This window comes from Quercus robur, chromosome 4 (genome assembly GCF_932294415.1).
Source record: "Quercus robur chromosome 4, dhQueRobu3.1, whole genome shotgun sequence".
NCBI classification, from domain to species: domain Eukaryota; kingdom Viridiplantae; phylum Streptophyta; class Magnoliopsida; order Fagales; family Fagaceae; genus Quercus; species Quercus robur.
Window position 1 is genome coordinate 69,589,969 of NC_065537.1, and position 17,166 is coordinate 69,607,134.

General features: G+C 34.7%; 1 protein-coding gene and 2 long non-coding RNA genes across 4 annotated transcripts; all 3 read left to right on the top strand.

Moving 5' to 3' along the window:
- The first annotated feature begins 2,463 nt into the window (after positions 1-2,463).
- On the top strand, positions 2,464-7,789 carry LOC126723504 (uncharacterized). Of its 2 annotated transcripts, none has more exons than XR_007654348.1 (3): positions 2,464-2,904; positions 7,540-7,619; positions 7,728-7,789. It is a non-coding gene; the product is annotated as an uncharacterized LOC126723504 (long non-coding RNA). The 2 variants fall into 2 exon arrangements; XR_007654347.1 differs by lacking the exon at positions 2,464-2,904 and adding an exon at positions 6,662-7,295 and having other exon boundaries at positions 7,530-7,619.
- Positions 7,790-9,047: 1,258 nt separating this feature from the next.
- LOC126723505 (zinc finger BED domain-containing protein RICESLEEPER 1-like) lies at positions 9,048-11,835 on the top strand. Its single transcript, XM_050427026.1, has 3 exons — positions 9,048-11,207; positions 11,321-11,429; positions 11,534-11,835. The coding sequence occupies exon 1, from the start codon at positions 9,054-9,056 to the stop codon at positions 10,989-10,991; it is 1,938 nt and encodes a 645-aa protein (XP_050282983.1). The 5' UTR covers positions 9,048-9,053; the 3' UTR covers positions 10,992-11,207; positions 11,321-11,429; positions 11,534-11,835.
- Positions 11,836-14,108: 2,273 nt separating this feature from the next.
- LOC126723506 (uncharacterized) lies at positions 14,109-15,873 on the top strand. Its single transcript, XR_007654349.1, has 4 exons — positions 14,109-14,289; positions 14,477-14,548; positions 14,680-15,006; positions 15,719-15,873. It is a non-coding gene; the product is annotated as an uncharacterized LOC126723506 (long non-coding RNA).
- The last annotated feature ends 1,293 nt before the right edge of the window (positions 15,874-17,166 follow it).

Genomic DNA, 17,166 nt, shown 5'->3' on the forward strand with positions numbered 1-17,166 from the left:
TTTATTCAGCTTTAGGGGTGTCAATAATGTTCGACCCAACCCGCGAACTCGACACGAACCCAACACGGTTTTTTTCGGGTTAGGGTTGGGCCTTAATGGGTTTGGGTCATAAATGGGTCGACCCGAAAGCGACACGATAAGAAACGTGTCATAAGCGGGTCAACCCGCGTAACCCGCAATAGACACGTTTGACACGCCAATTTATTTGTGTCAAACCCAAAATGACCCACTTAACACAACCCGTTTAACTCGTATAACAAATAAATAATTATTTTATTTTAGATTTTTCAAATACCTTTTATATCCAACATATATTTTAAATTTAAAAAGAAAAGTAAGTAATTACAAATGAGAAAGGTAATCTTATTTGTTTCATTAGTTATTATTACTCTTACATTATTATTATTTAGTTCTTGTCAAACTGTTGAGGCATGATTATATTTTGTAACTACTAATACTTTTTTTTTTTTTTTTGGCATAGAACTTGTACAAATGAAATTGGATGAGCTTGTGCAAGATGTTATGAACTTGGACATCAACAAAGAATCTATGGATAATAATCGTGGTCATAGTCAGGATTAGTCTACTATTTGCTCAAATTCTTTCAATATTGATACTTAGCATTTGGCGAGTTCCAAGGATATTATATTTTTGTTGAACTATGTTATTTTATTTTTGTTAAACTATGTTATTTTGAATTTGGGTTGAAGTGTTGCACTTCTTTTGGAGTGTAAAGAACTTATTTCTAGATGAATGTTATATTTTTATTGAACTATATTATTTTGAATGTGGGTCGAAGACATAAAGTGTATGCACTGGTTTTTGGGATGTAAAAAATAATAATTTATAGATAGATGTTATATTTAATATTATGCAGGTTGAAATGGGTTGTGTTACATTCGTGTCAACCCAACACGATTCGTTTATTAAATGTGTCAAATGGGTTGGGTCAGGTCAACCCGCCTTATTAACAGGTCGGGTTAGGGTTGAAGGATCCTGACACGATTATTAAATGGGTCGGGTTAGGGTTGGGCCATTTAGTCTAATACCCCTACCTCGACACGACACGAACCCGACACGTTAACCCGAATTGACACCCCTATTCAGCTTGCCATCAGTTTAAGGGGAAAAATAAAGAATGCTAAATGGATTTTGGATTTTTTATATATAAAAATATCATAGTCTAAGTAAGGTTTTGAAAGATGATTTTGTTAAAAATACAAAAAAAAAGTGATGATTGAATTACATCACTCTTGACAATAGGCATATATTATTAAATCTAGATTGAACCTTAACTTGATCTAAAAATCGCATTATTGGATTACTGGTTCAATTTGTGGATTCCAGTTGAATTGTAGGGTTAAATGAGAATTTTAAAAAATATATAAATAAGTTTGAAAATACATAAAATTAACATGTAATTAGAAAAAAAATAACATGCCTAAATTACTAATTAAAATAAATTTTAAAAAGCTTATTAAGTGGAACATCAATTGTATTTTTTATTAATTAATCATAAGTGAAATCCATCATTATGTGAATTGCAGGATGCAAAAATTCTCTATTTTTATATATAGTCATTGTCAAGAAGATAAATAAATAAATGTATAGATATATATATATATATATATATATTCAATTGCTCCCATGATCATACTAATTTTTAATACTAGAAAAATAAATGGATGTCCTAAAAGTTTTGATTTATGAATTATTTTTAGAAAATTTTTATTGAAAAAGAAAAAAGTAATTGATTTTTATATTTTCCATAAAAGTGATATAAAAACTTTCCTAAAATCATTCATTAACAAATTTCCTAAGGACAACTATTAATATGGTCCATTTTTAATAGAACCAAAAAAAAAAAAAAAAACCTAATTTGTAATAGTGATCCCTATCCTCTTGAGCTCTAATTAAGTCTTCATTTTTAAACAATGATCCTTATCGTCTTGAGTGTAGCATACATTACAACATGAGCTTCATTGTCCCTGTTTGGCTGTCTTCTATATATTTTCTGTTTCTGTTCATTTTTCTGTTTCCTTTACTTTTCACTCGTCTGATCAGATTCATAATTGCAAATCAGATGGCTCTAGAGTCTAGTCCACCAATAAGCAGACACCCCAACTTTCCTTAGGACACATATATGTTGACTATTAGGACTTAGTCCTTTCTCCGTCTGACCCGCACCTTTAAAAGTAGACATCTTGTTAGGTAATAAAATTAAAACATCACATGCAGAATGACAAAGTTGAAGTGCTACGCCATTTAACAATTTTAATTTCAATTTTACCATTGGCAAATAATTATTAAATACATGAATTATACATAAATAAATTAATTATGTGATGCTGCAAAATATGGTCATCTTTGAAAATCCACTAATCAATATAAGAGTATTGAACCAACCACAATTTTACAAAGCATCGTTAGAAGACAATTACAGGGTACGTAGTACTTAACAAGATAACCCTTGAGGCTTATAAATATTGATGTTGTTATTCTAAGCTGGACACAACAACAACCTGCCTCTCATCACTTTCATCATCCCACAAACCCATATTGCATTCCTGAAAAAAAAAAAAAAAAAAAAAAAAAAAAACAATGGCGGAAGGAGTTCTCTTCGACCTTGGCAAGAAAGTCCTTGAAGTGGTGGGTTCCTTAGCACTCCAAGAGATCAAGTTGGCCAGTGGTGTCAAAGCTGAGCTTGAAAATCTGAAAAGCACAGTTTCAACAATCCAAGCTGTGCTTCTAGATGCAGAAAAGCAGGGCTCTCATAACAACGAGGTCTAAGTCTGGCTCAACAAGCTCAGAGATGTCTTCCTTGATGCAGATGACGTGCTGGATGATTTCTCCACTGAAGCTTTGCAGCACAAAGTGATGGCTGGAAATAAGATGACAAAGGAGGTACGCATTTTCTTTTCAAGTTCAAACCAGCTTGCTTTTAGTCTTAAGATGGGTCATAGAATAAAGGCAATTAGGGAGAGACTTGGCCTATTTGGAAGTTTAAAGAGGGAGGAGAGTAGAGGAGAGAAAGTAGTGTGAAAGAGAGTAGAGGAAAATAGTTATCTTCCACCTTGTTTAGATTTTTTTTAAATTAGTAAGGGGAATGCAGTAATTAGCCCTTCCCCTTGTTTAGATGTTTTAAAATTTTGGAGGGAGAGGAGAGGAAATAATTTAAATATACAAATTTACCCCTATTTAAAAATGGGCTTGCAATATTGGTCTATGATTAATTTATTAGATTAAATAATTATTTAATTAACATTCTCATTCCATCAAATACCGTTAATAAAAGTATAAAACTATTATTAAATATTATAATATAATTTTTATTAGCTCAAAAAAAATTATAATAAAAAAGTAAAAAACCTCCTCTAATTTTCTCAACTTTTCCAAGAAACAAACAATTCCCATAGTTTCTCACTCCCCAAACACCCATGGCAGCAGCCACCTTCAACACCAAAACCCAAACCTACACATCCCCAAGACCAACGATTCACCTTGCCACCAATCCCAGCCTCTCTCTCACCTCTTTCCTCTTCCAAAACTCCTTTTCTTCCCCACACAGCCTCCTAGCCAATGTACAGCTCCGTCCTATGCTCTATTGCTGAATAATCTAAATGCATCTCATCTATGAAATACATATCAGAAATAAAATCAGGATCATATTATCTATAACCACATACTTACTAGAATTTGACATTTTAATTAGAAAGATTTTAAATAAAATACCTTGATGCAACAAAATTGATTTCAAATAAATTTTTTGTAAATAATCTTCTTGAATCTTTACTTGATCTTGACCAATATTATGGTTTTTTTCTTGTTGAGACTAGCTCTACCTGTGTAGCCCAAGAAGTAGTGAAGAAATTGATTTTCACCTTCTCCCAAACGGAAAATACAGCTGCTCTGTTCTTATATACGGGAAACAGAGTGTAACAGAGTTCGTTAGATAATTACTGTATACTAGCTAGCCATTGGATGATTGTTACAACTATCCCACTAAAATCACAAGGCTGTGCTGCTATTTGTTGGGAAAGTTTAATTATGGTAAACAATGAGAAAAGACCTCGAAGATGAATCTATCTAGGAAATATTGAACAGAGGGAAACAACAAAGCAAAGAAGGGAAGGTTTAAGAAATCCTCATATGTTGGGTATGATTCATATTGCCAATCGATGGAGCTTAAGATTGCTGTCAGACTCATCTCGAATTTTCCTTTTCAATGATCCGAAATAGAGAAAATGTAAATTTTCCTGGAAAACAAACAATAACTATGTGTGGATCACATATGGAAGAAGCAGAGACATGTGTCTCTGTTGGTTTTTAAAGCCCACAATCACAAACAATAAAAAATCAGTTGTCGTACTTTCCTATGGTCTGGTTTCGTTGAAGCATCAAAGGTTGTATGTATTATTGAGCTAATCGCCTAGTGATTTTTGATTGGTTGTAGGATTTGTCATTTGTAGTGTTAAATTTTCTCAGGAAACAAACAAAGATTATTTATATAATTGGTTTAAAATTTTGTTAATTTAGAAAGGGTAAATTGGAGAATTAATTTGGTCAATAATTTATTTACTCTACCCTCCCTTCAAATCTCTCTAATTTGGGGGAATTAAAAATGAGGGGTTAGAGGTAGTTGAAACCCCTCCAAATCCCTCCAAACCGCTCCCCTCCTTCCTTAAAAAACTTTCAAACAAGATAATTGAATTACTCTCCCTCCCTCTACTCTACTCCCCTTCCTTTTTTAAACATCCAAACATGCCATAAATGTCATTGTGAATGAGAAGGATGATTTCCACTTTATTCAAAACTCCGTTGAGCCACAAGTCATGAATAGGGATAGGGAAACTTATTCTTTTGTATTGGAAGAAGATGTGGTTGGGAGAGAGGATGATAAGAAAGAAATTATAAAACTTCTTTTTAATGCCAACACCGTAGAGAATGTGTCAATTATTTCAATAGTTGGGATTGGAGGTTTAGGCAAAACTACACTAGCTCAACTCATATACAATGATGAAAATGTCAAAAATAATTTTGAGCTGAAATTGTGGATTTGTGTCTCTGATAACTTTGATTTAAAACATATTGTGAATCAAATCTTAGAATCTTTGGGAAATGAGAGGGATGAAAAAAAAAGCCTTGAGATTTTACAAAATCACCTTCAAGAAAAACTTAATGGAAAAAAATACTTTCTTGTCCTAGATGACGTGTGGAATGAGGATACTTATAAATGGCTTCTCTTAAAAAATTTACTAATGGGTGGTGCAAGGGGAAGTAAGATAATAGTAACTACTCGCTTGATAAATGTTGCGGACATAACGGGCACAACTCCGCCTCATGAGCTTAAAGGCCTAGATCCAGAAAAGGCTTGGTCATTGTTTACAAAAATGGCATTTAAAGGAGGCAAGGAGCCAGAGAACCAAGGCATAATAGACCTAGGAAAAGAGATTGTGGGAAAATGTATTGGGGTGCCTCTTGCTATAAGAACGATAGGAAGCTTATTGTATGGTAAAACCTCTAAAATTGAGTGGCAGTCTTTTTTAGATGATGAGCTCTCAAAATTAACCCAACAAGAAAATAATATTTCATTAACTCTTAAGTTGAGTTATGATCACCTTCCACCACACTTAAAGCAATGTTTTGCTTATTGTAGATTGTTTCCAAAAGATTATAGGATTGATATAAATACACTTATTAATCTTTGGGCAACGCAAGGCTTTATTGTGTTAGAAGGTCCTAGGCAGCGTTTTGTGGATATTGGTAGAAAATATTTTATGGAATTACTTTGGAGGTCATTTTTTCAAGAAGTAAGAAATGATGAATGGGGCAATATAAAATCGTGTAAAATGCACGATCTCATGCATGATCTTGCATGTCTTGTGTCTGAAACGGAAAGTGTCATATTAAATTCAAGTGGGGAAAATGCTATTGAAAAAGTTCGTCATGTATCATTTGATCTTGTGAATTCATCAATGCAGTTTTCAATCCCCATGCCTAATGGAAGGAAGATACACACAATTCTAGCATTTAGAGCATGGGGGACTTGGGTAACTTAACTTGTGATGCATTCATTTCAAATTTTAAGTATTTACGCGCATTGGGTTTGAGTAATCTAAGATTACTTGTAGTGCCACATTCAATTGGGAAATTGAAGCATTTAGATATCTTGATCTGTCTGAAAATAAATATATTGCCGTTCTCCCTAATTTCATTACTAAGATGCTAAATTTGCAGACACTAATACTACGAAATTGTAATTCGCTTAGAGAGTTACCCAAGGGCATTAAAAAGTTGGTCAATCTCCGGTTTCTATATATTACAGATTGCAGCCAATTATTTGATACGCCCCATTTCCTAGATATTTCAGTTGGCGGCCCATTGACCAGTATGCCCCTTGAAATCAAACACCATACTTATCTTGAGTAGGGGTGTCCAAGGACCCGCATCAACTGACCCGCCCGCCCGAAACCGCCCAAACCGAAGGTCCACGGGCGGCTCCGAATCCACTCTATGGTCGGTCACGGATTGGCATTTAAAAAATCCGAATAGTTCGAATCGGATCCGAGTTTCAAAATATTTCACCCGGAAAATCCGAACCGACCGAATTATTTATAATTAAAAAAAAAAAAAAGTAGATTTGACATGCGGCCAGACAGCCCATGCCCAGCAAATCAGCAATGCCAACCCCAGATTTTCCTCACACCTTCCCAACATAAATATCAGTCGTTCATCTCAAATTAAAATTTAAAATTAAGGGTGTTGATGAGAGTAAAACTGAGCATGAAATGACCGGTTACAGTGGCACAATAACCCATTTTAAATCAATGGTTAGAATCCAAGATGGAGAGCCAATCTAACGGTGAGAAATAAAGGGGAAAGATCTGATATCTCAAACGGATTCAATCCACTCTTCAGTCTTCACTCTTCTTCAGTTTTCACTTCAGAGTCAGAGGTTAGGTCATGGACATGGCTTCCCATTCACGCCTTCTCCTTCCCTTTTCACTCTTCCTCACCTCTTCAGTCTTCACTTCTTCAGTCTCACACTCTCAGTTCTTTACCTGCTCTCTCAAACTCTCACAATCTCACACTCTATAAAGTCTAAACCGTTTCCCCAAATCCAAACTACTGCTTCTCCAAATCCAAATTCTAAAGAACAAACCCTAGCCGCCTCCAATGCCGTTACCCAGTCCCCTCTCCGCCTCCAACGCCTAGCGCCACTGCCGCTGTCCACTCCTCTCTCCATAGCTACCACCGGAGTCCTCACCCCGTGTACTCTTCACGGAGTCAGTAAGGTAATTTTTCTTTGTTTCTCATCTTTCTTTTTTGTTAGTCTCGTTGGTTTCATTTGTGATGGAAATCAAATGTTAAAATCAAATAATCCTATGAAACCCTATGTTAAAATCAAATAATCAAATGTTAAAATCAAATTCATACTATGAAACCCTAACTAAAAATAACTTAGAAACCCTAACTATTTTACTTTTGTTCTTTGTTCTTTTCTTAAATCAATTTTGATCTTGTTTTAGTTTTATACAGGATTGAAAGCTGACTCCAGTCTCCAAGTATCATTATTTGCTCTCAAGTTTGAAACCCATACACCCACGGTTTTCTTCAAGGTAGTTTTTGCTTTCCTTTGCATTTAAAAGTTAGAGACCCTAACTATTTTACTTTTGTTCTTTGTTCTTTTCTTTAATCAATTTTGATCCTGTTTTAATTTTATTCAGGATTGAAAGCTGAATCCAAGTATCATTATTTGCCCTCAAGTTTGAAACCCATACACCCACGGTTTTCTTCAAGGAATGGTTTCTGCTTTCCTTTGTATTTAGTAAAAAAAAAAAAATGTAGTGATTGTGGTGGTTGTTTGATATTTCTTTTTACAAAAGGGGCAGAGTAATTTAAATGATAAATAGAATGTTGAAAGGGAAACTATTGAATGTAATTCATGAGGGTTGTTTTTAAAGTTTTAGAACATTTACCTTGCTTTGTATGAGAAGATTGTTATGATGTGATTAGTTGATTGTGGTGGTTGTTTGATATTTCTTTTTACAAAAGGGGCAGAGTAATTTAAATGATAAATAGAATGTTGAAAGGGAAACTATTGAATGTAATTCATGAGAGTTGTTTTTAAAGTTTTAGAACATTTACCTTGCTTTGTATGAGAAGATTGTTATGATGTGATTAGTTGATTGTGGTGGTTGTTTGATATTTCTTTTTACAAAAGGGGCAGAGTAATTTAAATGATAAATAGAATGTTGAAAGGGAAACTATTGAATGTAATTCATGAGAGTTGTTTTTAAAGTTTTAGAACATTTACCTTGCTTTGTATGAGAAGATTGTTATGATGTGATTAGTTGATTGTGGTGGTTGTTTGATATTTCTTTTTACAAAAGGGGCAGAGTAATTTAAATGATAAATAGAATGTTGAAAGGGAAACTATTGAATGTAATTCATGAGAGTTGTTTTTAAAGTTTTAGAATATTTACCTTGCTTTGTATGAGAAGATTGTTATGATGTGATTAGTTGAATGTTGAAAGGGAAACTTTTGAATTTAATTCATGAGAGTTGCATTAATGTGGCTTGCAGATGCTTTTGATTTTGCTTTTATTAGTTTGTAGCTTTGTATGTTCTGTACTGCCCAAATTAGACAAGGTTTATTTAACATTTTGGTTATAGCATCTTATGGAAGTTTTAGTTTACCTTGCTTTGTTTTTAAAGTTTTAGAATATTTACCTTGCTTTGTATGAGAAGATTGTTATGATGTGATTAGTATGATCATGCAATTTGTCACTGCTAAGAAGAGATCTGTGATCTTGCATGTCCCTAATTAATTTACTTCATTGAGTTATCTGTGATCTTGCTAAGAAGAGATATGTGATCTTTCTTTCTAATAATCTCTTTTGATTATGTTTATTAAAATGTGTGGTTCCAGGATACTAGTTTTCCTTTTTGGTGTGTGTGGTTATTATTTATTATTATTATTATTATTATTAAAGCTATTAATTATACTTGTTACTCTAGTTTGCTAATATGTATCTTTGTTTTTTTAGGTCATGGAAACCAACACTAATGAACCCTCTGTCCAAACACCAGCTGCTACAGAAGATGATGGTGCTATTCCCACCCAAGTTCAAGATTCTGCTGCTACCCAAGCTGAAGCAGCTGCTGCTTCTGAGTTGCCCCCAGTTCCACCATGCCAAGTGAGTATGACAGCTCCTATTGGTGGTGGTTGTAGTAGTAGGAAAAAGTCTGTTGTTTGGGGTCACTTTGAAAAAGTAAAGATAGGTGAGGGTGATACTAGTAAAACTAAGACTATCTGTAAGTATTGTCAAAAATCTTATAATGCTGATAGTAAGAGTTGTGGTACTAGTAATTTGTCAGCTCATGTGCCAATATGTCCCAAGAACCCTAATAGAGAAGATGTAGTTAAAGGGCAGAAAACATTAGCTTTTGTACCCAAAAAGGATGGAGAAGACGGATTCCACCTTGTGTCAACATCCTTTTCTGTTGAGGCTTCTAGAAAGGCATTGGCCGAAATGGTTATAATTGATGAGTTGCCTTTTAGGTATGTCAAGGGGTATGGGTTTAAGAAATTTGTAAGTACCTTACAACCTAAGCTTAGATTAAAGGATATCACATCTCGTCAAACTGTGGCTAGGGATGTGATTGGCATTTATAATAGTGAGAGAGAGAAGCTAAGGAAATCCTTGAAGGGTTGTAGGGTGTGTCTCACTACGGACACATGGACTTCTATTCAAAATTTAAATTATATGTGTCTGACTTGTCACTTTATTGATGATGCTTGGAAATTGCATAAGAGAATTCTAAATTTTTGTCAAGTTGAAGACCACAAGGGGGAGACTATAGGTAGAAAGATTGAGATGTTGTTGCGTGAGTGGGGTATTGATGGGATATTCACCTTGACGGTGGATAATGCTAGTTCAAATTTAACAACAATTAAATTTTTGCAAAGGGTGACTAAAGATTGGAATGGGGCAGTTTTAGGAAATGAGTACATGCACATGAGGTGTTGTGCCCATATCCTAAATCTCATTGTGGGGGAGGGTTTAAAAGAGATAGATGCATCTGTTGCTAAGGTGCGTGAAGCTGTGAGGTATGTGAAGTCCTCACCCAATAGAAGTCAAACTTTTAGGAGTTTTATGGAGAGGTTAGGTATGGAGTCCAAGAGTCTTCTCAATCTAGATGTACCTACTAGGTGGAACTCGACCTATATCATGTTAGAAACTGCTGAAAATTTTGAGAAAGTGTTCCTCCGAATGGATTTTGAAGATGATGGTTATTCGTCGTACTTTAGGACCAAGGAAGATAGTGGTGGTTTGGCGTCTCCATGTATGACTGATTTCCAAAATTGTAGGGCATTTGTGACTTTCTTAAGGTTGTTTTATAATGCAACAAAGAAATTTTCTGGTTCATTGTATGTTACTTCAAATGCCTTTTATGATGAGATCTTTGTTATTCAGGAGAGTATTTCCAATTTAGTTAAATCCCAAAACACTCTCTTGAAAAGCACAGCCACAAACATGCAAACTAAGTTTGAGAAGTATTGGGGGGAAGGGGAGAAAATTAATCCTCTTTTGTATGTGGCTGTGGTCTTCGATCCACGAAAAAAATTGAGGTTTTTGAAGTTTTCATTTTCTGAAATTTATGGGAATGCAGTTGCAGAAGTGATGGTTGATAAGGTGAAAGACCTTTTGTTTAAGTTGTATAATTTTTACACTTCTATTCATTCACCAAATGTGCAAGATCAAAGTGGGAGTGAGAGGACAGAATTGGAAACTGATGCTAGTGATCCATATGCGATGGTTCACTCGCGATATGAACGTTTTTTGCAAGTTGAGCAATCTGTAGGTTGTAGTAATGAGCTTGAGAGGTATTTGGCTGAAAACTGGATGGTAGAAAGGATGCAAATTTTGAGATATTGGAGTGGTGGAGGGACAATTGTAATAAGTACCAAGTGTTGTCTAAAGTAGTTAAGGATGTGCTAGCTGTGCCAGTTTCCACTGTTGCATCTGAGTCAGCATTTAGCACTGGAGGTCGAATTGTTGATCCATTTCGAAGTGCACTATCTCCTCTCATGGTTCAAAACTTTGTATGTTCACAAAATTGGCTTCAAGCCACAGTTCCAATTTCTCATCACCAGTCAAGGGATGATGTTGAGGCATTGGAGGAGGAGTTACTTGACTTAGGTAATATGCTTAAATTCTGAAACTTAGTGTATTAATTTTATTGAATGTCTCATGTATTCAAGCAAAATTTAATCTATTTGTGTTTATTGTGTTTATTTCCTATTCTTTTCTAGTTTTAAATCAACAACCAACAGCAAGTGCAACAGCAAATACCAACTCAAGCAAGGGTTCCACTTCAGGCAAACGACCCTTGATTAGCATTGATGATTAATCACTGACTTAGTATGATTCTGCCTTTATAGCCCCTTACTATTATAAACTTGGTTTCCTTACTAGTTGGTTGGTACTAATGTATTGTTTGTTGAATATTTTTTTGTCTATTGTAGGAGGATGGTAAATTATTTTGTAAAGAAGGCAGCATTTTGGGAATATTTTAGAAGCTTTTTGGACATATTGCTTTTCTAACTTGTAACAATACTCAACTGTCAATACTTATAGAAAAGAAATCTTAGTTCATAGGTTTTCTTTTCTATTAGTTATAGACTTATAAACTATAGAATAGTCATTCAATGCTTTGGAAAAGCTATTTTTTGGAAATACCTATGGTATTTGATTGTTGTAATTAATTATATAGCTTGGAACATTGTATAACTAGCAAGCTTTCTGCCTCATGGGTTACTGCCCAAAAAACTTGCAGTGACTGCCTTTATATTACTAAGTATATATATCTATTGGAATATTGCAGTATAGTATTCTGTTGTGATTTATTTTATTGCTGGAAAATTGGAAATATTATTTGTTGTAGTTTGTAGGTTTTATGGGTGTTGAGCATTTTACTGCCTAGGTGCCTTTTGTGTTGTTTTACAGATTACATATTATTTTTTGTTCTTAATGTGGGAAAGATTATGTATTGGGATTGATAGGTGCTTCTTGTTTCAGATCACAAGTGACTAAAAAATAAGAAAGACTTTTTGGTGTGTTGTGTTGATCACAGGTGATAAAATGAATAAGCCTTATTTGGGCCTTTTTGATTTGTCCTGATTGATGGCCCAATAGGTCTAGTTTTGTTATGCTGGAAGTTCTATTTCAAAATTAATTAAGTAAAAAGGCCCAAAAAAGTGAATTTTCTGTGATTTTAACAATGGCAAAAAGTCCGGCCCAATCTAAGGCCCAGACCCGTGAAACCGATGACTCCGACCCGGACAACCCGATTACCCGAAATGTCGGATCTGACTCGATATTCAGTCGAATACGGATCCCAAATTCAAGTAACCGATTCAACCGGGTCGAGTACGGTTTGGGCCCAAAACCGACCCAACCCGGCCCGATCCGTGGACACCCCTAATCTTGAGACAATACTACCAGGGGTTTTTATGAGAATGGAAGGTTCTAGGGGCCAAGTGAAAACAGGCTATTGTAGTTCGTATAAGAAAAAAAGGGCCAAATCCAATGGGTCAAGTCAATTGAAGGAACTACGCAACTTGGGAGGAAATTTAAAATTTGAAAATCTGGGACATGGAAAAGATGAGGTGCGGGAATGTAAAGATGCAAATTTAAAGGAGAAACATCACCTTCAACGACTAATATTAAAGTGGAAGTGGGATGCCTCCGAGTGGGATGGAGAAACCGATGAAATGCTGGAAGGGCTTCAACCACATCCAAATCTCAGAGTGTTGGAATTGTAGAATTATATGGGTGTGAGAACTCCAAGTTGGTTCTCTTCTCTCACTAATCTTGTTGATTTTCAATTACTTGGAAATAGGAGATTGCAGCACCTCCCACTGTTAATTCAACTCCCTTTTCTCAAGTCTCTCTCTCTTGATGGAATGGAAGCACTTGAATACATATGAACAGATGAAGAGAGTGTTATTAACGTGTTGGGTGATTCCTCTTCTTCTTCTTCTTCTTCTTCAAAAACACCATTCTTCCCATCCTTATCTTCTCTAGAAATATGGTTTTGCCCAAAACTGAAGGGATGGTGGAGGAATTCAGATGATGATAATGAGCCACACCATCTCTTACTTCCATCATTTCCTCCTTCTCTTTCTACATTAGTGATTTACCATTGCCCTAACCTGACTTATATTCCTCCCTTTCCATATTTGAAAGAATGGCTGGATTTGAGTGGGTGTAGCTGGAAGGTATTGGAGCAGACAATGAAAATGAAAATGGGAGCAGCAACCACATCAACCTACTTTCCTCTCTCTCAATTACAGCAATTAAACTTATGTCGGATGAACGATTTAGAATCTCTTCCAGAGGAGTGGCTGCGGAACCTCGTTTCTCTCCGGAAACTCGAAATACAATGATGCGATGGACTGGGTTCTTTCCATTGGATAGGCATCCTCACGTCACTACTAACCCTTCAAATTGGGGGATGTCCCAATCTGACTTCACTTCCTCAAGAGATTCGCAATCTCACCTCTTTAAAATAGTTGATAATTTGGCACTGTCCCCTCTTAGGGCAAAGATGCAAGAGGCAAATAGGTGAAGATTGGCCCTTCATTGCCCATGTCCTAAGCGTATTTGTGGATGATCAGGAACAGCAAGAAGAAACAATTTCTTCAGGTATGCATCTCATCTATCTATCTTTTAATCCCAAATTAAAAATCAACTTTTAAAACTATTCAACTTCTTTTTTATGCTGAACTGAACCAGTTTGAAACTCTCTTTCCTTCTTTTCGGTATTTTTCCTTTTTCCTGTCTATAAAGTGTTAATTAGACACACGATTTTTTCACAAAGTTTTTTTTTTTTTTTTTTGAGAAGATCTTCACAAAGTTATTTGAACAAGAAAAATTAGGATAATGTAATCCATCCGTTTCTTTCTTTCTTTCTTTTCATTCTAATGATTTATATCTTTGTATCTAAGAGCATGTTGATAATATGATGTGTGTATGGTGGCTTCTTAATAATTGCAGAATCAGAGTCAGATTCAGAGTTATAGTCAGCCTCTTCTTCTTCAGGTATGCATCTATCTTCTTCTTGTTGGTGCCTTTTGAGATTTGTGATATTTTGGAGAAGTTGTTAGTTATGTGACTTCTTATGCAGAACCAACTGAGAAAAAGAACAGGCTTGGCTTCAAAATTCGGAATCTTTTCAAAAATTGCAATTGTGCAACGGCTCGAGAACTAGAACTCAGTGGTAATCCTTTTGTTCTTTTATTCAAAAACTATGCAGATGATTACTTCAAATTATTAGGAAATTTTTTTTAAGTCTTTCATTTGTTCTTTTATTCTATCTTATCTTAAAGTTAAAAATTTTAATGAGATGATTAAACGAAAAATATTTGTTTGCTTCCTCACATGTTGAATCGTTGATGTGAAGACAGACTTTGAAGTCAAAGAAAAACGAGAGAATTACTGAATGTGTCTATTTTGTTTGTCCATGCACAAATTCAAAGGTAGATTGGATTGAATTTTTATCTGTTACACAATTGAAAATTTCCAATTAAGGTTTTTCTTTTTGCTTGAATACCAATTGAGATTAGAGGATACTGTGATTTCTCTTACTTTACCCATTTTTATGTAATAGGTTGTTATACTCAAAACAACAACACCCAAGTTTAAGAACTTCTGGTTTTTCCAATGGTTGCTATTTTGGAACTTTCTCTCTCTGCTAAAGTGGTGGCCCTTGCTTCTTGAATTTTGGCTGTGGAGTCCCTGTGTGAACATGAGGCAGCAAAAACATGGGTAGGAGGGAAAGAACATAAGAGTGGAATCCTCAATTGCGTATTTAACTTCTCAATCATTTGACTTATCACACAGAACAAATCAAGGCAACAACAAACCTGGCTCAAAATTTTGACCCTATTCAAAAAGCTTTGGCCCTGAAATTGTGTGACAAGTAGTGGACTCCATGGTAATCATCTTCTCTCTCTTAAAAAACAATTGGGAAATCTCTTTATGTTTTGTTTCCTTTCTATATGTTCAAAGGCCTGCTGTTGCATATATGACATCTTCACATATATGGAGAAAAAAGGATAGCGTTTATATCTTTGACTTTAAGTTATGAGCTGATGTACTTGGTTGCTTTGCTGACAATTGCTGAAATAGAGAAACTTTTACCACTTTAGGGGAGTATCTACCATGCCAACTAACAATGCAGGAATTATCTTATTAAATGGATTCTGTTTGGTCAATTATTTTCTCTATATATAAGCTTAAAACATGTTCTTATATATACTAGAAATTGAGTTCCATAATGTCATTGGGTAGTTGGTAAATAACTAATGAATTATTTAGTTTATGGGTTGAGACAATAAGGCTGAATAATTTGTTCTTTTCTCAAATGTTTCTTGAGAATTCATTTAAGTCAGAAGTATAAAATGAGATTAGACTAGTTGATTTATTTAGTCAAGTCTTTCTGGACATGCACAAATCCAATGGTAAATTATCTAACAGATTTCAGAGTACCCTCCTTTTCTTACTTCATTATGTAGTATTTTATGGTGGGTTATTAATGCTCAAAGCAGCATCCAAGCTTAGGAACTTTTCATTTTCTATGTGGTTGGTGTTTTGTCTATTTGTCTACCTCCTAAAGCCCCTTTGGTTATTAACATTTTGTTCTGCAGACGTTGTTTGATATTGGGCAACATTACACGTGTTCTTTTCTCTAATCACTGCGAAGAAGAGGAGGCCAGCCTGCAGGCCCCCCACATGAGTCTGGGGGATAGAGTTCATGGAATTTTTAAGCCATAGAGAGGTAGAACAAGTAAGGTGGTTGAGACATGAGAGGTAAGAGAAGCAGTTTGATTAAGAGGGCGTTTGGATTCAACTTAATCCTACGTCTACGTTTTGCAACACGTTTTCAGTCTTTTTTTTTTTTTTTTTTCTGCGCATGAACAGTGATTTTACTGTTCAGGAGACATTTTTACTGTTCACGTACTGTTCTGTCACTGTTCATGCACTGTTCACACATTAAAAAATATTAAAAATGGGTCCAACGATACTATTTACATATTTAAAAATTATTTTGCTACAGTATTTTCAGTTTTCAATTTCAGCAACAATAAGTTCAATCCAAACGGACCCTAAATATCCCAAAGATGGAGTAATTCACTGCAAAGTGAAGCAGAGGTAAGCAAATTCTGGTCTTTGAACTATTCTTACCTTATCTATCATTTAATCCCAAATTGAAAATCAACTACAGGTTTTTTTTGGGTCTTTGATATTTTGGACAACTTTTAAAACTATTCAACTTCTTTCTTATGCTGAACTGAACAAATTTAAAGCTCCCTTTCTTTCTTTCCAGTCTTTTTTTTTACTTTTTCCGGTCTATAAAATGTTAGAGGCTGTTTGGATTGAGTTTTTTGATAACTCAATTCTCTGTTTCCATAACTCATAACTCAAAAATGGTGGGACCCATAGTAAAAAAGTTGTTTGGCCAAACGATAACTCTGTTTCCATAACTCTGTTTCCATCACTCAATTCTCTGATTTTTAAGTTATGAGTTATGGAAACTGAAAACAACAAAAGGCTGTTTTCAGTTTCCATAACTCATAACTTAATGACATTTCCGTAAATAAACACACATGAGGGACCCATAGCCGCAACTTTTGACCACTTTTTGACTGTTTTTTTTTTTTTTTTTTCTGGGTTGGCCGTTCAGTTTTTTTTTTTTTTTTTTTTTTTCTTTCTGGGTTGGCGTTGTTCTTTTTTTTTTTTCTTTTCCTGGGTTGGCGTTGTTCTTTTCTTTTTCTTTTTCTTTTTTTTTCTTTTTTTTTTTTTTTTTTTTTCTGGGTTGGCGTTGTTCTTTTTTTTTTTTCTTTTTCTTTTTCTTTTTCTTTTCCTGGGTTGGCTGTTCGGTTTGGTTTTTTTATTTTTTTTTTATTTTTTATATATATATATTAGCTTCGGTGAGTTGGGTGCTAAAATAAATAAAAAAATAAAAAAAAACTGTACTAGCTGACAGGTGTGGGACCCATGAATAGTGTGAAAAATTGAGTGATGAAAATAAAAGTGATGTTGCCAAATGAGTGTGAAAAAATGAGTGATGAGTGATGAGTGATGAGTGATGAGT

Excerpts from the sequence above, each read along its gene's own strand:
- LOC126723505 (XM_050427026.1), top strand. The coding sequence starts at position 9,054 with ATGGAAACCAACACTAATGAACCCTCTGTCCAAACACCAGCTGCTACA.